The sequence below is a fragment of the Eublepharis macularius genome, chromosome 14 (assembly GCF_028583425.1).
Source record: "Eublepharis macularius isolate TG4126 chromosome 14, MPM_Emac_v1.0, whole genome shotgun sequence".
NCBI lineage: Eukaryota > Metazoa > Chordata > Lepidosauria > Squamata > Eublepharidae > Eublepharis > Eublepharis macularius.
The window spans coordinates 35,756,693-35,779,734 of record NC_072803.1 but is presented as its reverse complement, the minus strand read 5'-3'; the positions used below and the strand labels follow the sequence as shown (position 1 = coordinate 35,779,734).

Sequence of the window (23,042 nt, the reverse complement as noted above, 5' to 3'; positions counted from 1 at the left end):
GTGCAAGTCACCGTGGGTCCCCATTGGGAAGACAGGCAAGGTATAAGTGGACTGAACAAACGAATTTACATCTGCAGTGAAGACAGGACCTCAGCCTCTCTCACAGGACAAAGTCTCTTTGGTGAACTGCCTGCAAGGAAAACTAGCCTCGCTCACCCTTTCCCAGAACTGTCAGGAGACCTAAAGTGGACGCAGACCCAGAATCAAATATAGCAGGGTTTTTAATTTAAAGGAGCTGGTGGATAGGGAGAAAACAATAGGAAGTTGTATGGAGGCCTTAACTTCAAGCAGCTATTTGTTTTGGGGGAAATGCAGGTTATTTTTAATTAAAGATGTGCTTTAAAAAATAATAACATTCGATTTATATACTGCCCTTCAGGATGACTTAACACCCACTCAGAGCGGTTTACAAAGTATGTCGTTATTATCCCCTCAACAATAATCACCCTGTGAGGTGGGAGGGGCTGAGAGAGCTCCTAGAAGCTGTGACTGACCCAAGGTCACCCAGCTGGCTTTAAGTGGAGGAGTGGGGAGTTGAACTCGGTTCTCCAGATTAGAGTCCCGCCCTCTTAACCACTACACCAAACTGCTCATTCATTGCTCCAGTAGAACCAAACGGGGGGTCTCAATATATATGAGAAGTCTATTTCCTTCATTTTTCTAACCCTTTAGTCCAGCCAGGCAAATTTCCTTTATGATAAATATGAAATCTCATCACAAAGTGGGGGGTTTGCATAAAAAGCATTTTACCAAGTTAGACAGGGAAATGTTAATCGAAGCCACAAATTACTTCTTTCACTTTTAAGAAGTATTCAAAGTACATCACTTCCATGATCCTAACAGCCTTGTAAAGTAAAACGGCAGAATGAGAGTCATGCTGCAGATGGGAGAGTATGAGCATGTCGTGCCTAACGTGCTCTCTGGGGAGAATGGCATTCATGCTCATAGAAGCAACAGTAATTTACAGGAAAACCACACAACGCCAACCTTGCCCAAGACACTTCAAAACAACTACCACAGGAGTGAACTAAGACAGAGACCACCAAGGACCAGGGTTGTCTGGAGATCTCCCCAAATTACAGCTAATCTTCAGCCTACAGAGATCAGTTCCTCTTGAGCAAATGGCTGCTCTGAAGGTTGGAGTCTATAGAATAATACCCCACTGAGGTCCCTCCCGTCCTCAGTTCCCACCCTCCCCAAGTTCCACCCCCAAGCCTCCAGGAATTTCCCAACCTAAAGCTGGTAACCCTACCAAGGAAGCATCCTCTGCCAAGGCTAAGATAAAACCCAGAGAGCATCCTCTCATATTTCAAATCCATCAAATTTGCCATCTTTTAATGGTACCCCATATGGGCCGCACAGTAAGAACAGCCTTGAGGGCAGCCAACTCCTTCCTGCAGCTAGAAAGATCTATCTATCTGTATACCTGTCTATCTCATCATCACTATTATTATTCCTCATTACAGGATCAGAAAAAAGAATCCTTTACCTGGCCACAACCAAAGAAAACCCAGAAATACAGGCCAACAACCAAAGGGCACACCCATGGCTGAAAAACAGCTCCCCCCCAGGCTACTGAGAAAAAAAATGGCTTTTTCTCAGCTATCAAAGGAGGCGAAAATTACAAGCAATATTATGAACAGCTTAAAACAAAGGCGGTCTCTCTGGATCTTTATATACTATTAAGTGCCAGTACAGCCACACCTGAAACAGGCTTCTTCATTAGGAGTGCTGTTTAACCCTTCGTGTGATCCAGGATCTATTGTCTAACTAGCTCACCATTTTGTTTTCAAGAGTGGCTGACCTGATGCTTTCGGAAAGGTGGCAGATCAGGGGGTGAACATGATGGCTTTGTTTGCTGTTTGCTTCTGGTATTCAGAGACTACCTTTCCTGTCTCTGAACATGGAAATGCTGTTCAGCTAACCAATAACAGCCACGGACATCTGTTTCTACTCCCTTCCAAAAGCCATTGAAAACCAGGTACCTAAGTACATCCTGTGGCAATGAATCTTTCATGTCACGGGACTTGGGAGCAAGTCCAGAAAACAGGGACAAAAGCTGCTTGCCAATTCTGTGTTGTGCCCAGAGCTGCATTGATGCACAACACTTGGGAAATCCTTGCCATGAGTGCCGTACAGATGAAAACTCTGTTAGAAGATTTGACAAGATAAGGATACCTTATGACTGTGGCACCTACAGGGAGAATATTGGCAGAGGCAGCTTGCCATTCAGAGGCAGGATAGACTGCACAGCTGCAACTGGCTCGTCTTCCAAAGTATGCAAGGGAACCTTACCTTGTACAGGGAATGGCAATACAATAAACATTTGCACTGAGGATTGCCAGCTTATCAGTCAGTTGTCACCACTGTATCTTTAGCAACAAGCGAATGGTCAGACACACTTATTGTCTATGTTCTGACAAGCTTTGCATGCTGATGTATGTCCCCCATGTGTCTATGAAAACAAGGTAGGCTGTTATTTTCAGGGCTGTTGGCAACACTACTTGCATGAAAGTACCTTTTGCATTATCAGGTATACTTGCATTAAAGTATTTGGCCTCTTGAGGGCCAACTTTGATATAGGGCTTGTAAGGGACTCAGCAGTCAACACCAGCACCTATTTTTAGTGCAAGAGATCAGGCCTGGGACATATATATTAATAATAATTCTTCAGCGTACTCATGCACCTGGGCATATTCCAAGTCAGAAAGAGAGATTTCTGTGAAGATTGCCTTGAACCCAGAGATCTGTCATAGCAGAAATTTGGCTGACTCTGTGCAGAAGATTCCAACCCAAATGAAGGGAATATAGTGTGTGGCCACAAGGGGGCAGACAGACTCCACATCAACTAAACCTATAAAAGAGTCCAGTGGAATAGTGAAGTCTTAAAATCGGCAGAAACACACTCTGTGCATAACGTATCACCTCTAAAGAAAGCTTTCAGGACAGGGAAGAGAGCCAGTTTGGTGTAGTGATTAAGAGTGACAGGCCTCTAATCTGGAGAACCAGGTTTGATTCCCCACTCCTCCACTTGAAGCCATCTGGGTCAGTCAAAGTTCTTCCAGAGCTCTCTTAGCTCCACCCACCTCACAGGGTGTTTGTGGGGATAATAATAACATACTTTGTAAACTGCTCTGAGTGGGTGTTAAGTTGTCCTGAAGGGTGGTATATAAATCGAATGTTATTAATGTTATTAAGTAAATTTACACATAAGAGATTTGTCATTAACTGTTAGCTATTGTAGCTAAATGAAACCCCCATATTCAGAGGATGTATATCTCTAAATATGGGAAGGTGGGAGCCAACAAGAGAAGGATGTTGGCTTCTAGGGACATCTAGATGGGCCCTGCTGGAAACAGGGTGCTGAACTACATGAGTCTTTGGTCTGATCTCTGGTTCATAAGAACTTTGGTTCTTACATTCCTCTCAAGCCACAAGAGCAAGGAAGTTATGAAAGGGCTGTGGCTTTCCCAACAGAAAGGGGAAGTCAATCCAGGCACATCTCTCTCTCCCCCCCCCCCCATCCTGACTAGAATGATCAGGAAGGGAAGTTTATTTCTGCCATGATAAGAAAATGATGGGGAAAGCTTGACCTGTTTAATTTCTGCTCGTTGGATGCCTTGCTGTTATAAGCATAGCAGCAGGGCCTCAAAGCAAGGGGTCACCTTCCACTAGGCACTGCAGGACACATTTTGCACCATTGTAAACTTCCAGCATAAGGGCATCCTTGTGCGCAGTTGTGAGGCTGCTGGTTGCATGGTCTGCATCTGGGGAAAAAGGGAATTCATTATCTAGCAACAGCTGTTATCCATAATGACTACATGGAACCTCCATAGACAGAGGCAGCGTACCTGTAAATGCAAGGGACAAGGGACAAACAACAAGGGGTCTCTTTCATGGTCAATGAATGTTGTGGACCTTGTTCTGATCCAGCAAGGTAATTTTTATGCTCTTCAATAGGAGAACAATAATGCTGCTTCTCTTACAGGATTGTCGAAGAGGACTAAAGTATAATGCATGTGGAGAATTGAGGAAAGGTGCTATTTAGTAGTAGTAATTATTTTATTAACTGCACAATAATGTAGTTAAAACACTGTTAAAAGGACAATAAGGAAAGAAACGGTCAAGCAAACGGCACTCTCGCATCCTACACAGAATTTGTTTTCTCTAGTGTACCTGAACCTGTTCCAAAATTTTATCCCATGTATGAGGTCCAGGAGGTTGGGAAAAAGCCGTCAATCTCATATAGCACCGACACCCATCATTGGATATTGCCGTACTGCTGCCAGGTCTCTCGCCTTGGTGGCAGACAACTCTTATTGCCTAAAGAAAATTAAAAAACAAACGCTGGCGTCATAACACTTCTGAGAAAAAACCAGAAAGGACATCACATTGATCTAGAAATTGCCAGAAGCTCTATGGTTTACTACAGAGTTTCTAGTGATTCCTAGAGAGACAAGATGTCACTTCTGATTTTCTCTAGAAGTGACATCACGGTCTATGCAGTGCTGCTCCCCTGTCACCCTCCCCGCCAAAGTCCTGGTGGTTGCCAGACATGGCTGTGCTGTAATAGCCTCAAGTCATTAACAACTGGATTGGCTCATCCATACAGAAGAATTCATTTCTGAAATCTTGTTATAGCTAGACATGGACATGAACAGGAAAAAAACCCTGAACACCCTGTTCGTTGTTCGGTGCCATCCACAAACAACAAACAACAAACATGGATGAACATGAACTGTTCCCGGACATGTTCGTTGTTCGTTGTTCAGGGGGGCCAGAACCCCCCACCCAAACCCCCCCACACTTAGCCCCCCTCCCCTCAAACCCGCTTACCTGGCCCTTTAAAGATCCCTTTAAACTATCAGCTGGCAGGCGGCAGGGAGGGATTCCCCCCTGCCGCCTGCCAGCTGATAGTTTAAAGGGCCCTTTCCGGCCATGTGCAAGGAGCGGGGCCCTTTAAACACCCCACAAACTGACCTTCCCAATGTCCAAGACCCACCAAATTTGCAGGGGTCATAGTCCTCACTGTCCTCTGAAGACCCCCCCCCCACAAGTTTCAGAGAGATTGCGCCCTGGGAAAGGCATGATCCATGGGTCTCCCCATTGGCTGTCATTTTCTCTTCACAGTGGCAAAAACAGGACTCTCTGCTGGAAGTACTTTGAAGAGTTAAAGCCAGAAGGAAAGCCAGAAGGAGTTCAGACAGAGTTCAGTTCCTCCCTGCCTCTGGTTGCCAAGGGGATTGATTGCAGAAGGTGCCAGACTGTCTAGCTTGCCGAACCACTGCCGAAGGCAACGAATGAGGCTTGCAATGACCACCTGTTTGTTTAGGATGGGGCCTCACGAACAGCTTGTTCGAGAACAGCAGATTAGGCTGTTTGTGGTTTTTTTCTGTTCATAATGCTGTTCGTGCCCATGTCTAGTTATAGCACAACATAGCAGCCATACTAGATATAAACCATGCAATCTGGTTTATACAATTGCACAAAATTATATGGCTGTTCATACCCTCTGGTCAGAAATGTATAATAAATGGTGATGGTTTCCCCACCTGCCACCATTCCAAACCTCTCTTACTGGAAGGCTTCTGTTGAGACAGGATTCCACACTAAACCCTGTGGTGGGAGATGTTAATCCATGTGCATTAACCGCTCCTGATAAAGGGCAATGTGCTGGCTGTACCTTTTTACCAGATGGTGCTGTAATAAAGAACGTTGAGCACAGGGGATGTCTCCTGGCCTGTGGGAAAGGGCCCGGCTACCTCTGCAGAAGGCCCTGAGTCCCCCCTCCCCACGATATGTGGAAAATAATGTTGGCCCAGTTTACGAGATAAGGAATGTTGTAGGCCACATGCTTTAAACACTTGAAATATATGAGCATTACAACAATTGAGCTTCAAGGGAGGCTGAGACCACATGAGCACATGAAGGGACACGTCTGTATGTGCCTATGTGCGTAAGCAGGCCGGTGGGCGAGAGCATCTGATTGTGACTAAGTTTAGGGACTGTTTTGGCATCCCAAAGTGAGTGAGAGGCTGTGCCTGGGATTCTGTTCTTGGTACATGAGCTTTGATTTGCATGAGTGGGCTGGAACGAAGTAACGCCGGGTAAATTTAGCACGTATGGAAAATTTCTAGCTCTGTATGTGGGTGGTTGATACGTACGGAGGGATTTCAGCAGACAGAACACTGGTGAAGGGGAAACACTGGTGAGCATGACGAGTCATAAGAAATTGCCTTTCACTGGTCCTGCTCTGGTCTCTTGAATGGCAAGCAGGAACTGAACAAATGAAGCTTTTCCTAATAGAGGTCAAGAGAGAGGGGAAACCTCACCAGGACTGGGGCCCTGGAAAGAGAGGGCTCAGAGCCCCCCATACCGATTTCTAGGGTCCAGTTCTTGCCCTTCTTCCACCCATGTGCCCCCACCTGCCTGTGTATCTTTTCTTTGCCCACTTGCAAGCTCTCCCACCATCTGCAATCACAGCTGCCCATGATGCCTGCATGCCCTTCCCTTGATGGTGGTGGGTGGTGGGTGCAGCTAGGAGTGCCATTCCCGTGGCCACCAGGCACGCTGATGCTTTGCACACCACCTAGATGCCTTTCTCCAGCAGCACTAGGCTAGGCAGCATATGCAGCTGGGAGCAGAGGTGACAAAGCACTCGCAAGCAGGCAGTGGAAGAGTATGAACGCAGGCATCAGAGGTGATGCATAAGTAGGGAGTCAGCAGCAGTGGGACCCACCAGAAGCCGCAGGCCCTGGCAGCTGCCCCATCTCACTGTGCGCTGAACTTCACCATTTCTGCATGTCAGGTTGTTGCTAAAGAGCAAGGCCAGTAAAAAAAAGTTGGCAACCTTCCTAGCTTAAAGGAAACTCAAGAACACTTTCAGGGGCAGTGCAGTTGGGGGTGCAGAGTGGCCTCTTAAATAGAGGAAGCAGGAGAGGAAGATTTCTCTGCTATTATGATTTCCACATGTTAGCTAACTTGCAGGTAAAGGTTAGGTGCAGGAGTGGGGCCCAAAGGAGAGTGGCAACCCTGCATTAGGCACTGGTACATGTTCTCTGCATCAGGGCCTCCTTGCTTAGGGTTCAGCAGAGTGGAGGTAAAGAAGGCGTGGTGCTGCTTCTAAGGTCTGAATCGGACAGAAGCAACAATCCAAACCAGCTCAGAGCTGGGTCACAGGAAGTGCTTAAGGGGACTTAGTTAATTCCGGCTGCCACAGAAGAAGAGGGGGAAGAGCAAGATCTTAATCACACCCGAGACAGACACAGAGACGGCAGGTGTAGCTTTACATCTACGCAAGGCAGGATGTTGATGGGTTTCCAAAGCAGCAGAGCTTAAGTGCAGGGATCTGTTGATCATCAACTAGCGGCAGGTGGCTGCTGGGTGGATGCAGCAGTCTTTGTGCAGCCCCATTTGACCTGGAGAGGAAAAGATGAAAAGATCCCTCTTCCCTCCAACTGTCATGCATAGTTTTTTCCTATTGCCAAACACCCCCTGCTTTGGATCCTACTCAGAAGGGATGGTGCTGGCTGATAGATGGCAACCAGCTGACATCTAGAGATGGCCTGATTGACAGCACCAGGGGTCTGCTGAGGTTCCTGGCTCAGGAGGGTCATCATCATCAATCATTTTCTATCCGCTTCCTCTGCCAGGCTCAGCCGCTGCAAAGGCAGTGGACTTGGCTCAGGCTGTTTTCCCCTTTCAGCCACAGCTAAGCTTGCACAGGTATATTCTGCTGTCAGATCAAATCTGATTTCTACCAGGCAAGGGCAAAAGATTCCCTGGACCAGACCTCACCACAGACATGAACACGCTAAGGCCGTAAAGAGAGAACTTGCTTAATCAGAGAGTTGGAAGTGGTTTGAAAGAGAAATCATGGTGTAAGAGCAAGATTCGGGTCCGGTAGCATTTTAAAGTCCAACTAGATTTCCATGGTGTGAGCTTTCAGGAGTCAGAGCTCCATTCATCAAATACCTTGGATTTCCACTCCAGGTGGCTGAAGAAGATATCTGATGAAGAGAACTTTGAGTCTCAAAAGCTCAGACCCTGGAAATCTAGTTGGTCTTTAAGGCGCTACTGGACTCGAATCTTACTCTTCTACTACAGACCAACACGGCTACTCACCTGAAACTAACTTCACGGTGTATTCACTCACCCCACTATTGCCCCTGCTAAACCGGGCTGGTGGAGTTCTGTATTGTTTCGAAGCCCTGTTTGTCCAGAGTTGATAACAGGACCAAAGAAATGGGCATACGGCAAGTCTCCCTCAAACCATTTTCATCTGTCTCCAGCATTGATGGTCTTAGCTAAGACCATTCTCTGCCTTAACCTACCCATCTTCGGAATAAGAAATAATAATCCTGAGTGGAAAAGAGTTACTGAGAGAATGTTATGTGGAGAGTTTTGGACACCTGAAACATGCAGCAGAAATCCTAAGGCTGCCAGAGCACACTGCGTGCTTTCCCACTGTGCCTGTAAACAGATACTTGAAAACTGGATCTCACAGCTTCAGTTTGTATACCAGATTTTGAAATGTTGATCACTCTATAGTGAAATCCTAAGCAGAATTACTCCAGTCTACGCCCATTGACTTCAATGGGCGTAGACTGGAGTAACTCTTTTTAGGATTTCACTGTTAGTGTTCTTTCACATCTACCTTTCTCCCAAATGGTAGGGAAAGCCAAAGGCAGTGCTGCCAAGTCAATTTTGCTTGCAAAGTAGATCGTGCTTGTAGTATGAAGCCAACACCAAATCATAACGGACCCTCAACACTCAAACATTCTCTTTCCTGGTCCTTTTTCTAAAATGACCTTTCTTGGTAAGGGGCTTACAATCTGGCATGATCCTACTGGAGTTCATTAAAGCACACTCCTCCCCCCCCCCCATTCTTGAGCTCTCGTTTTCACATATACTAGCAGAACAAGTGGAAAACATGGGTAGGGAGAGATCGGAGTGCTTTCCCCTACGTAAAATCAGCCCCCTCAAAGTTTTACAAGCACATCCTCATCGTTCTCCAAAGCTGCTTCGGGCCACACCTGCAAAACTCACTTTAAAGTAAAACCTCAAGAGTGGAAACTTTTGTCAGCATAGAAGTGGAAAGATGACATAACCTGCTGCATTTCCTCCTGCCTTGCAGATGTTAAAGGCACAAGGCTTGACTGAAGACAAAGCTGGGAACCTTCTATTCTTGGGCCCTTGAAAACGGTTTTTTTTAAAAAAAATATTGAAAAGAAATATTCTTTCCATAACCTTTTCAGTGTAATTACGGCAAATATGCAAGACAGAAAGTTCAATTTCCCCCTTAAAAACCTCTTCTCAGGCCACTGGAGGTACAAGCTAAAAATAATTTATAACCCACACAATATTGGATGATGATTCATCCTTCTAGGGGAACAGCCTCTTTCAAATGCCACCAAGGCAGCTAGCTCTAAAATCATGCTTGGGCCGACTACCAATGTTGTTAAGGTATTTTCACAACACAGAGGAAGTTGAAGTTCAGTGCACATGAGCGAGCACATCCCAACCACCTGGAAATTTGAACCCAGCGCAATTGTTATCTCTTCCCCTCTACACCAGGAACAGAAAGTGTATGTGAAATTGAGAAAGGAGGGACCAGTGGGCTGAGGGAGCGGGCCCTTCACTTATTTGAAGCCACCTCAGAGAAGATAAAGACTCTGGGAAATTCAGTAATGCTAGGTAAAGTGGAAGGCTGCTAGAAAAGAGGAAGACTCCAAATGAGATGGCTTGACTCAATAAAAGAAGTCAAGTCCTCCAATTTGCAAGATCTGAGCAAGGCTGCTAGTGATAGGCCATTTTGGAGATCTTTTAATACATAGGGTTGCCATAGGTCTGAGGCGATTTGATGGCACACAACTCACACAGAGGTAAGAGACAAGGGGATATACATGGGCAGTAAAGAATATAACCTTTAAAAAGGGCAAGGCATGCATTGCAGAGGACTCACTTCCCTGACTGCAAGGATGTACCTATGTATGCAAAACTGAAAGATATATAAACAAGGCAAATGACAGAACTCAGGGACTCAGCCCACAATATAAAAATTGTTATTTTATTGCAACAGGTGATAATAAATATAAAGTGCAAGAGACATTGAAAATTAATGTCAGTTGATGAAGAAATTCTCCTAATTGCATGAATGCACAAACTGTATATTGCTCAATGGGTGGAAGGGGGAGAACGACTCTGGCCACGATCCATCAGTAAGTTCTACTGCACAAGCCTTATTGAAAGGAGCAGGAGCTGCGCAGGAGGCTTCTCAGTGGTTCGTGCCCACTGTGGTCCAAGACAACACCTTGGAGGAAGGAAAGGGAGGGGGTTCTTTGGCTGCAAAAGGTGTTGTCTGTTCTCAGTGCATTTAGAAAAGGAGATCCATCTCAGCAGAACAGGAGGCTCGCTGGTACTCCCCAGGCTTCTTCTACCTACAGGGAAGGGCTGTGCGGCATCGGGGCAGCGAGTTCTCCTGTCCTGCATTTCTAGGAATGGGGACTCCCCCCCCCCACACCCCATACCTCACTTTTTCACAGCATATATGAACAACCAGTAACTAGTTACAAAGAATGCTTGTTGGTCGCTGGCTGGCCTATGTAAGGCTGGGGATCAGAGGCTAACTGAATCACCTAATGTACCCAAATGGGAAATAAATAGTTCAGTGTATAATTGAATTTCCCTGGACTTTTCAACTCGCATCTGAAGTTTGAGGATGGTCAAAGAAAGAGGATTACCCAAAAAGGCAGAAAGAAAAATCTCTGCCAATGCCTGAGACCCAGACACAGGAAAGACCTGCAGAGGAAGGTGATACACCTCCGCTGGAGGACTGCAAGGCCATCTTCTCCATGGACAACATGAGGAAAAGGTTTTCCTATCTGAAAATGGACTGTGCTGGTTCCCCTATTAGCCAAGAAGCTGATTGGATCACCTTCTGATAGTGCCACTTCCTCAGCTTAGCTTACTTCACGACGATGTTGGAAAGAGGGTGAAGTTATACGTGCCGGCCTTGGCTACTTGGAGGGATACTAATGGGACAGCTATGACACGGTTTTTCCTTTTCAAAAGCAGCCTTTCCCGGCTCTTTTGCATGTTCTGCTCCCACTTTGTGGTCAGACACACCACCACAGGACACAGCCCAGTTCATTATTTCTCCCTGCTAATCACCTTTAGCCCACAGATAACTCAAGGAGATTGTTTGAACTGCAGGCTTCACTGTAACATGGTGACACAAAGCCATAAGGATCTGGCAGAAAGAGAAGGACGATACAATGCACCAACGAGCACCAGCTTGGGAAGACACTGATCGATGCGACAAGAGTACATCCGAATTTGGGTTTCTTTTACAACTTCAGTGGGAGAATTCTGGCCTCACAATGACTCACCAATGGAGGAACAGGGAGAGCTTCCCCCCCGCCCCGCCCACCTTTCCAACCCTCCCTCCATTGCCCTTATCCTGGATATTTATTGTGTAATAAGCAGGCTAAGAGCAGAGCAGTTTAAAACAGCCGAGAGAGAAAGTCTTGTCTGGCTGCAGAAGGGATCCCCTCCCCAAAGGGATCCTCCAGCATCATTTAGTGCAATCAAGAAGTGATATTGTCCTGGGTTACAGCGCCCCCATAGGGATGTAAACAGAAACACACATCAGTCTCTCTGTCCTTGGAAGGAGGGTCCCCCCTACTTCCAACCAACTGGCTTGCAGGCAATAAGGGGCTGCTGAGCTAATGGCACAACACCTCTGTCTCAAACTGCAGGAGCTGCCCCATGAAGCCAAAATTGGGCGAGATAACCCCACGGCGCTGCTTGACAAAGTCAAAGGCCTCCTCCAGGCGCACCCGGCGGCTCTGGATCAGGTAGGCAAGGCAAATGGTGGCGGAGCGGGAGATGCCTGCTTGGCAGTGGACCAGTACTCGCCCACCGCTGTTTTTGACCGAATCTGCAAGAAAAGGGAAGAAAGAACAATTACTTGGAGTCTTCAAGGGGAGAAACTCTATAGCCGGGGCTATATACTGGAAAACAACCATCTAAAGCAAGGCAGACATTTCTATTGCTTTTCAAACAAAGATACGGCTGCACAGCAGGGGAAGGTTTATTGGTTTAGTGGACCCATTTAACACTCCTCATCTCAACAAAATGGAGAGGTGCTGATTTTACAGCAACTATGGGGCATCCTCAGGTTGCCTAGGTGGAGTGGAGAGGAAGAAATAGCATCAGACACCTTCTTGTACCACACTGAGCCTTTACTCCCCTAGGAACAGCCTCCCACAGGACATGTAGGCAGCACGTCACTTTGATTGCTCTCCAGCAACTGATAGTCAAAGATATACTGCCTTTACATGTGGAGGTTCCATTTAGTTATCATGGCTTATAGCTGTCAGGACATATCCACCATAAATTGCTTGTAACCCTTTTAATTGAACAGCAGGTCATCCAGAGGCACTGGAATCCCACAGGTGGTCACAGGCCAAGTTACTTTTTGTAAAGTTTTAGTCTACGCATTGTGTTGTGTGGTACAACAGAGGGGTATTGAGTCCAAAGCCTCATCAATCCACATAGTGGCCAAGAAGTACATTGAGCTCTCTCGGCATAATTCTTGGTGTTGTGGGGGGGGGCAATCAGTGGGAGGGCTTCTAGTGTCCCTTCCCCACTGGCAGACCTCCTGGTGACACCTGGTTTTTTGGCCACTGTGTGACACAAGAGCGCTGGACTGGATGGGCCACTGGCCTGATCCAACATGGCTTCTCTTACGTTCTTATAATAGATGCTACAGAAGTTAGCAAGACTTCAAAGTTCTGTATGCTCGGCCACTAACAGAAAAAGCTATCTGACTGAAGTAGATATGAAAGACCATTTTAACACACACTTACATCTGATGTGTGGTAAAATGATACTTGCTCGGATGATGTAAGTACACTGGATGCCCCGCTAGAATAGTCTGGTTGTTTGCATGGGCTCATGGAGGACTGATGCTCCTTTATACTAAAAAGGTTTGCAGACAAACACTCACCGATGAAGCTGATGGCTTCCTGGAACCAAACGCTGATCTCAGCCATGTGGTTGTCCTCCACCGGGATGCTCTTATAGAGGAACTGCCCTTCAAAATGGTTGGGGCAGCTGGAGGACACGTTGAGCACGGCAGTGATCCCCAAGGACTCCAGAACCTCCCTGTTGGAGGAGTGATAGCAACTGCCCAGGTACAGAAACGGAAGAATCTCTACTGGCCCACCCTGCAGGAGAAAAAGAGAAGACGCATTAGACTTATTTGCACCGATTGTGCAGGTCTCTACACCAAAGTGATTGAAGGGGAGCAAGGTTAATGGAGGGGGAAAGAACTCTCACTCCTGTCACACATCTTGACACTAAAGTCAGCTGCAGGTATAGAGTGTCCAAGGTCAGAGCCAGGTGTGCTCCCCAGGCGTAGCATATTCTAGGAGTTAAAAACGGAACAGATCTTCTCCTCACAAGAATCTACTGTGAATACATCCTTTCCTCTCTGCCTAGCTTCCCATAAGATCCAAAAAGTGCATTTCAGACAGCAGAGGAAGATAAAAACCCTGGGTTTAAACCCAACCTCAAGTACTGATAAATGAAGATGTTATAAGGAAGAATGAAGAATTATCACTACTGACTGCAAGTCTTAATTAGGAGATCATCTTACTAAAATAGTCATGGATTAATTGTTGAGGCGAGGAATTAAGGGTGCTGTTGCTTATTTTGAGACTATTTTAGGTCCAACATGTCACTTCAATAGGAGCAAAACACACAACATTCTGCTTTTATATATATAAATATATAAATTATATATAAATAAAATATAAAATATATATAAAATAAAATATAAATTTACACTCTCTCAAAGTCATCTGTATTAAAAATGAGAATATATAATCTCTCTTTAAAAATTATATTTAATCAGTTATCAGTTAAAGGGAATATAATTATTGTTACTCGCTCTAAACCTGTGGGACAGGGTGGACAACACAGCTTCTTAGACATATCTTTATTCCAACTGAACTGTATTTTGTCTCACGAGTAGTAATTCTACTAGTATTACTCATGGGTTGAAGACTAGACTATTCAATTAAAAAAACAACATGGAATGTTTTAAAAAGTAGCTGTTCTGGGGTGGGGGTGATCTCTCTTAGGATCCCATATCTTTGGCCCCTCAAATTCATGCACAAGCCACACCCTGAGAACTCACCTGATCATACAGGGGAGTGATTGCTTCATTGCTGTTGTCTTCAGGGCTTCTCAGAGCAGGAGAGGAAGTGGACATAGGAGTCTCAGAGCAGAGTTCTGGGAAATTGGCTTGGAAATTCTCAAAGCCACCTAGAAGGCAGATGTTGGAAGAAGATGGTCCATTAGTACATCTCACCAGGGGTGTCTGTTACAAGCACCATACAAGCAGAATATTACAAGAATGCTCCTGCTTGGCCAGGAAGCATTTTGAAACCTGTCCAAAGAAGCATCTAACCCATTCTCTCCATATCAGAATACATTTCACACCAGAACACAACCCACTCCTAGTAATACCAATGTCACCAGTACACGTGGTAAGAGATAATGGTATGTTATGCAGGGGAAGGGATGACCAAGGACACGGTTTTAGGAGGCCAGTGATAACAGTGCCTTTATTGAGGCAGAGTGCTCAGTCTAATGTATATGCTATTGTAGGGAGAGAGATATGCTGTGAATGTATGAATCCATTATCGCAAAGGTAGACATATCAACATTAACAATTTTGCAACTAAAGATGCCACTTGGTTTAAAGGGTTGAGGCCCGGGTAGTATAAATACTTGGCATCATCTCCTTAAATTACATAGACTAAAGAATTTTTTAAGGAAGAACACTCTAATGTATTTTAAAACTGAAATTTAAAATTCTTCCCAAAATACCAATGTCAAATGTGATACTTTCAAGCTATAAAATTAGCACCACCGCTTTTTTTTTAATGCTTACTAAGGCCAGCCGCTGTGTGCCAGTGTTGTGTGCACTGCTACAGAATGGATGGTGGTCATGATCAACTCCTGTGTAGAAGAGAAGCAGATGCTGGGCACTAAGGCTGCCAGCCTCAAGGCAGGGCTTCCCAGTCTTACAACTGATCTCCAGACTACAAAGAACAGCTCAGCTTCAGAGAGTGGCATTATACCCCACTGAGACCCCTCTCCTCTCCAGACCACACCCTCCCCAGGCTCCACCCCAAATCACCAGGAATTTCCCAACCCAGAGCTGGCAACCCAACTGGGCACTAGTAATGGCAGGCATGTTCAAAAGTGTCCACATAATGGTCTGCTGGGTAACTGACTGTAGGAAGGAGGGGCAACTACAGCCAGAGGTTACACCATGCCCTTGGCAGAACGGAGCTAGGAATTTTTAATGTATAACAATGAAACCAACGCTATTCTCCCAAGAGGCCCCGTGTGTATTCTTTCTCCCGGTCCCAAATCAAAGCCAGGAAGCTAACCCCCTTTTGTTCTTACACTCAGTCCAAACCAAGCTCAAACTGCCTTTGCTGTATTCATACAGCACTGTCAGCATTCCAACTGTATGCCCCCCGGGGCCAGGCCTCCTTTTGATTTACTGATGCAGCTCAGTAAAGAACGGCGTGAGTTGATGGGCGCTACAAGCTGCTCTTGTTACTACATGGGGACAGGAGAGCATCTTTTTACCTTTGAGCAGGTAAATGCGCGAGGTCCCCGATCTGTCCTCCAGCAGCAGGGCGTTAAGGAGCAACCTGGCCAGGCTGTCCGGCCGCAACGCTGCCACCGAGCCGCTGGCCTCGTCCAGCACCACCAAGTGGGCCAGCTCTCCCTTGCGGAGCCGCCCCAACAGCGCCCTGTCGGGCACCAGCCACTCCAGGCTGACTCCGGTTCTGCCACGGGACCTGCGCCTGAGCAGCCCGTTCCAATGCACCGGCCGCGAGTCCACCAGGTGCGCCTGGCAGAAAGCGAGGAAGGGCCGGCAGTCCAGCACCAGCGTACGGCCGCTTTCTTGGGGATCTCGCAGCAGATGGGCCAGGCTGGAGCTTTCCAGGGGTAGCACTTCCTCGATCACCATGGCTGGGGTGGGGCAATCCGAATCAGACGCGGCGCAAAAGCGGAGCAAGATGGTGGAGACGGGAAGGCGCACCTTTTTGCGCAATCACCCGAAGCGCCTTCTCCACACTCTCAACCACTTCGATTTGCCTGCCCGATCGGCGCGGGCGCTTAAATACGCCGCTGATCCCCGGCCGCTCAGAGGCCCGCCCCGGGAGCCCAGATATGGAGGTGCGCGTCACCGAGGAACTCCCTTGTTTGGGCACTGCCCACTCACGTGTGGGGAGCTCCGCCGGTCTCCGGCCGCTACCGGGCTGTGCGCGTCCGGCTGGGAGAAGTCGACAGACCGACTTATCAGGATGCGCCCATCTGGGTGGGAATGTTTACATTCTCATTTGGAGGCGCGGACCACACCTATAAATATATGTCTTCGGCTATTCCTGCATATGTGAATGAGGGTTTTGATGTTTTGTTTATTGAGGGGGGAGGGGGGCTGGGAACCCAAGAATACATGTGCCTGTGTGTGCATCAGGGAATTACAGGGTTAGAAAGCAGCGAGAGGGCAATCAGTTCACCCCACAGAAAAGCAAGCCTTCATCCCCACTCACCATCAGTCCCTAGATGAAGCAATACAGTGCCATAGCAATGCGAACGGGGGTGGGGGGTGGGGGAGCAGGATGGATTGCAGGAAAGGGAATTTGGGGGGTGAGTCCTTTGTTGTAAAGCACAGCCAGCCTGGATAAGAAGAGAATATTACCTGTTGATGTATTTTTCCCTGGTGTACCAATAACCAAAACATTTGCAGTTGGATCCTATGTAGAGCTACAACCTTCTAAGCCCATCAAAGTCGATGGGTTTAGAAGGGTGTAACTCTGCTTAGGATAGCACTGTAGATTTTCCTTAAAATGGAATTCTCTTCTGTCCAATTGGCTCTTTTGTGTCTACATGGTCAAATTATGCTTTCTTGTGCCAAGTTCAACCGAGGAGTTCAGTGATAAGATTAGGATTCGGAGGACATTTATTCTGATATTTTTGCCCTGCCTTTCCCTCCAACGGGGACACAAAGTGGCTTACAACAGTGTTCTTACCTTTGCACCTTAACACCTTGCGCGCACAGAGCTGTTGTCTTGAGATGGTTCCCCCCCCCCCCCGATTCTACTCTGAATTTTTCCGTAATCTCTGCTTGTTAACATCCACGTTAAGTAAGCATTAGCATGCTCAGCACGACACCTTCATTTTGACATTTACAAAGGGCAGACTTGTGGGGTCTGTTTGAATATGACTCAAGAATTTTTCAGGAGAATTGTTCCCACCCACCTCCTTCCCAATGAACCCATTTGAAACTTCATTTTGGAGGTTGTGTCCCCTGTTCTTACTTATGAATCAGAAACAGGTCAAGAGGCAATCACAGTTGTCCTGAGTCCTGACATTTCAGGGTTTACCTGTACTGAAAACGCTGGATTTCTCTTAAGCTCTCTGTGGCAGATCATGGGACTTTGAGTTGCTTTCAGATTTAGAGTAAGACCTTTACCTAGGGGAAGTATATCCAGCCCTGCACCTGGTCCTTGCATGTCATCCAATTTCTTTTCCTTCCAAAATGGTTTCAGGGTCAAAATCTTGTGCCAGCCAGACTTTAAAAGCTTGCTCTTCCCTTGCTTCAACTGAGTAAGGGCAGCTGTATGTATTTGCCCCTGGAATACAATGGCATAGTTCTCCTAAATAAGCTTGGCAAGATACAAGAATTGCTACTTTACACATGATTGTAGCACCAAAGAACAATTTGCACATGTGAATGGGCCATGCCACAAAGAGAGCTTCTATATCTCCTCCTGTGACCTCTAAACTAATGCTTTTCAACAGAGCCAACTGAATGACCAGTCACAAAAGATACAAGTAAAGAGAGATCGACTAATGTACATACACTCTTAGTTTAGCCATTTTCCTTGTTACAGCTGAAACTGGTTCCCATTGATTAGCGTGTGAATCTGGCGATACGGTCCTGCCTTTTTCTCATCTACTTAAACAAGCTGTTCTGAGCAAATGAAGTTGGCAATTTTATGATCCATCATAAGGATCACACAGCCATTATGCCATGAGGCTGGCCTATCCCATTTGCCAGTTGTCTAATTTTTTTCTCACATTATGTAGAAAGTCAACACATGCATGTTTTATGGGAAGAAAGGATAAGCTATATATACACATATCTTTAAGAGGAAGCATGTGAACCCTGCACAAAGTATTACTCTCACCCCCACCCAGCAGGTGGTGCTACAGTAAGAGATGTCAACTCTCCGATGCTCGCTTAAAAGCCTTCCAAGAGATGGCAAGTGTGAACTGAAAACACAACAGGTGCAATATGATACTCGATGCTAGCTATGGTGTGTGTGTGTGTGTGTGTGTTCCTTTGGGTCCTTTCCCATTATCTGATTCAATGCCATGCTGTAGGCTCTATTCGGAAATGTGTCACGTGTCAGATCTAGGAGCTTGGAACGCTAACTCTCAAAAGCTCATAACTTGGAGATCTAGTTGGTCTCTAAGAGGCTACTGAACCCAAATCTTGCTCTTCTACAACTGGCAAACAGCTATCCACCTGAAACTGTCTTCATGCCAGAACTAGATCTCCATTTTATTCTGTTTGGCCAAAGTTGAGTCTTAAGAACTATGGTCACCAGCTTTAGAGAAGGCTGGAACAAATCCCCTTTCCTTGAGAGGGAGCTAGGCAAACATCTGTAGAGGTGATCTAGGTCAGGAGAAAAGCAGCAAAAGAAAAGCAGCCCCCTGTGCCCTTACAAGAGACTTTTCAACAATGGGACAGGAGCAACTGGATGAAGTAATGGGGTCTCAAGTGAAAGCTGATGGCTGGGTATCAAAAAGACAGGGCTGAAAGATTTGTATTTCAAGACTCCCTTCTGAGCTCCTGTTGAATCAGTCTCACACCCCTTTTGGCATTGAGTATTGGCTCATTTTGGTCCCCTGCCGAGAGCCCTTTCCCTCATCTGATTTTCCTTGTGATAGTGACGACTTGTAATGAGTTCTCTGTTAGGTCCTTCTTAGAATCATAATGAGGTCTGAATTTTGGAATGGGCTTGAGTTGGAACAATTTATTTGCAAAATAAAGGATTTCACTCCAGCTTATTCCCTGTCAGGCTAAAATAGAAGGATGAGGAGGTTCGCCCATCGCTAATGAGTGAGGGTGTTCAACATAATCACACATACTTAGGCTTAGTTTCAGGTAAGAATGAGAGCTAAAGGGTTAAACGAATGACTTCACAGCAAAAGTAGATTTTGGATGTCGGAAAGGAGTTGACATCACAAAAGTATTTGTGGAGGGAGTTCCAGGATCTTTATGATGCTTCTCACATTGGACAGATTCATGAGGCCTATCAATGGCTACTAGCCATGATGACTGAAGGGAACCTTTGTGTCCAGAAGTAAACCTTTAAATACCAGTGCTAGGAAACAACATCAGAGGAAGGCTTTGGCCATAGCCACTGGTTGGCCATTGTGTGAAATAGGATACTGAACAAGCAGGCCCACTGGTCTGATCCAGTAGGGGATCTTCTATCAAGATGTCTTCTTGAGCCTAATTTAGCTGACCCTCTCTCCAGTTCTGGCACCCACAAGTCAAGAAGGATGATAGGGAAGAAAAGCGGACAGAAAAATGATTCAAGATGAACATACAGGAAACTCACACTGCCCTTTCAGCTGGAGAGAAATTGGTAGCTAGAATGTAGAGCTGTTAAATCTTGCACACAGGAAATCAAGAGCAATAAACAACACGTTATATTGGTTTTTACAAGACTCATAAAGATCCTACATATTGCGCGCCATTTAGCAAGCAACTTCTGACTTTTATAGAGTTCCACAGTGATTCTGGAGAAACAACTCTAAAGCTCAGAAAGAGCACTTCTTGTTCATGTTCCTTGTTCGCTGAGAACAAATGGAAACACTATTTTTGATGCAAAAACACGTCCTACACTAAGACCTGCCATATTTTTAGACTAGCAGCTGACATGACACCGGTTGTAGTCTTGCTTTTTTAGCCTGTGGGATCTTCCAAGACAAGCAATATTTCTTCATTTGCTGACTTGTTTCCTCTATATCCTGCCCTTCTACTGAGTATTCAAAAATCAAGGGCATGTGCCTTTACCCTGAGCACCTTGCTTCTTAGTTTATTATTTTAAATATTTGTCTATTGGATTGCTGTCTCACCTTTCCCCCTAGAAGCTCAGAGCAGTGAGTAGTCCCAGAGCAGTGCTTTCCCAGGTAGGTTCCCTTGGCTTCTGGCAGCGTTGTAATATTTGCTTTATTAACAACTGTACAAGTACAGCCTACTTGGTAACAGATTCCCTATCCCACATTAGATTATAGAAGAGGGGAGCATACATCCAGAGTCTAAACTGCCATTCCATCACACACAAACGTATCAGACCTCTCTTCATCTGGGAGTGGGATCATGTCCTCTAAACCCTGAGGTGTGCTTGGACAGAGTCATTTCCTAACAAATTAAGACCCGCTAAGGTAATATTTTTTGTCATAGGCTCTGGATTCCTCCAAGAATGCTACTTTAGACCAAGACTGACTAAGGATCACGCAGTGAGTTTCATGGCTTACTGGGGATTTGAACTTTGGTCTCCTCAGAGCTCAACTATGCACAAGATTTACAAGACTCCACATTAGATTGGGACTGCAGCTTGATGGGAGGAGTGGTTAACCCTTTCACACACACACATCGTTTTCCCAGTCTGAAAGCTGCTATTTTCCGCATTGGGGAAACATACTGATATGGGTGACTTCACGTGACCTTTTCAGTCTGGGAAAACAGTGCAGAGGGAAGGCTTAAAGTCTCCCTTCCCTCATGCCTCTATCTGAATTGAACCCCACATACATGATTGTCGGAGAACTCCTGGCTGTAACTAAAACTTGTCAAGGTCAGTGCCAGAGAGATGGGTGTGGGATGAGAATCCCATAAAGAAGGCACCACCAAGGTCTTGGTAGCCCCATACCCCTCAGAAGGTGGGGGCATCCAGAACTCTCCAGCCACCATCTTAGTTAAGCAGCCGATTTCCATGGACTATTCCTGTGTTGATCACCATGGGCAAAAGGAGAGGGAACACATTATTTTAAGAAGCAATCTTGTGAATTGGCCTCAATCTGGCCGTGGACTCGAACATTCAAATGACCACAGTGCTATGCAATGCATGTTGAGTTTCCCGTGTGCTCGCCAGCCAGTTCTGAGCGTCTACATTTACCTACGTAATCTCTCTTCCTGTGGATGCCGGGTTATTGCTCTTCTCTAAAGAACAGTCACTTTCGGTTCAATGCACAGCATCCAGAAATTAAATGCCCTCCTATGGTCTTTTTGGAAGGGAATCATGCATTCCAGCCACTGCTGAGAGCCACCTTTTTTACTAGATCCCTTGAGCCACATCAGTCTCCAAGCAGTCTCCACATCAGTCCCTTAGGTCTGGCCTAGACATGCAGCAAACTGAGATGGCAAGGAGGGGGTAGAGGGTGGAGGTAGTAGAAGTGGTAGTACCACTTCAGATGGCAGGCTTTACATTTTCAAAATTTTCAAAGGCCGTCGTCACACGGGCTTTTATTTAGCGCTAAAATGGTGCTATTTCCCGGCAAACACCCACCTTATTCCAACACTGTAGCGATTTTCTCTCTTCTGCTTTGTGCTTGATAGTCGCGCTATTTTGTGCCTCAGTGTGAATGCCTCACATTGATGTATTTCACCTCGCAACGTCCTATGCCCTCCCTTCAATCCCAGAATCCATTTCTTCCTGCGACTCCCCTTTTTTTAATTTTATTATGTCCTTATAACGCCATAACGACATAACACAATGCAAACTTTCTGCTGAAGTAAAAATGACTCAGTCGCCATGGCAGAGTCTTCAGCGATGGGGATCATGTCAGACAGGGAGTTTTCTGCGGGCAAAGGGCTATTTATATAATTTCAAAGTTGGAAAAACAAAAGGGTCGTAATGTTTTGCTCTAACGGAATGTTTATATGCTGTTACTCCGTTATAGTGGAATTAAACACCAGAATAATAAAAAAAAGGGCGGGAGGAGCTGCTTCTGCGCGGTTAGAGAGAACAGAACAGAGTGCTTCGGTGTGGACAGCTGGTGGCACGAAGAGCCGTTAGGTGACCCAAAGAAACGTTACTGTGCCGATAACAGGTAGGACGCTATATGCTGTAAATTTAACGGAAGAGATGCCCGTGTGACGATGGCCAAAATTCCCTTCTCTCACACTAATAATTTCCTTTAAGTGGAAATTATTAGTGTGAGATATACGCTTAATTCTTATTTGCAAAGAGCTTTTTTTTCACATTGTTTAAACTCTCCGTGGGGGAAAAAAACTCCCCATGGAGAGTTTAAACAATGTGATCCAAAGCCCAAAGTTGCCTAGACTTCTATCACCTCATAAGTAGACCAGGCCTTGTACAAACAACTTAAGCAGACCCTTGGAGTAGCAATATAGGGTGTCATTTCCCAACTTTGGAAAATCCTCAGAAACTGGAACTCTAGCTGTTGATGAAGTTGTATGTGACCCAATGCATAACTGTAAAGGATTGAAATGTAAGAATGGCCTTTTCTAGACATAGTACACCTAATGCACTCTGCCTCTCAGAGAGGACAAAGAGATACTCACAAGGAGCTCAGATGTTGTGTAAGGAAGAGGTGCATCTCTCAGAACATGCAACACAACTGGCTTAGGATTGGAAAATGTCTTGGGTTGGCTCTGCTCCTACCCAGCAATGATGCAATGTCTTCTTGAAGCGAAATCTCTCTCTCTACCCCCAGCAGTTCTGAGCTTCCTCTTCCCTCCCCACACAGCAGTGATCTACACCATTCCCCACCCCCAGTTTCAGCTCTCAGAGGAAACTTCTTTGCTTAGAGTTACTGCTAGCAGTTTCAAATCAGCACCTTCTGCCATTTTTAGCTTTCCCCCTTCTTTAATTATGGTTTCAGTTCTCAGAAAGGATACTGCT

At 45.9% G+C, this 23,042-nt stretch overlaps 1 protein-coding gene across 1 annotated transcript; it reads right to left on the bottom strand.

Annotated features, from left to right (window-relative positions):
- Window positions 1–10,050: 10,050 nt before the first annotated feature.
- On the bottom strand, window positions 10,051–16,163 carry DUSP2 (dual specificity phosphatase 2). The gene is made up of 4 exons (XM_054997175.1): window positions 15,676–16,163; window positions 14,207–14,334; window positions 13,013–13,232; window positions 10,051–11,941 (listed from the first exon to the last, which is right to left on the bottom strand). Exons 1-4 carry the CDS (start codon window positions 16,061–16,063, stop codon window positions 11,727–11,729), a joined length of 951 nt encoding a protein of 316 aa, XP_054853150.1. The 5' UTR covers window positions 16,064–16,163; the 3' UTR covers window positions 10,051–11,726.
- Window positions 16,164–23,042: the final 6,879 nt, after the last annotated feature.

Bases quoted from the DNA above. Each gene is read 5' to 3' on its own strand.
- DUSP2 (XM_054997175.1), bottom strand. From the start codon at position 16,063: ATGGTGATCGAGGAAGTGCTACCCCTGGAAAGCTCCAGCCTGGCCCAT. The intron at 14,335-15,675 runs GTAAAAAGATGC...TCTGCCTTCTAG, and splicing joins GCGCATTTACCTGCTCAAAG to GTGGCTTTGAGAATTTCCAA. The intron at 13,233-14,206 runs GTGAGTTCTCAG...TTTCTCCTGCAG, and splicing joins TCACTCCCCTGTATGATCAG to GGTGGGCCAGTAGAGATTCT.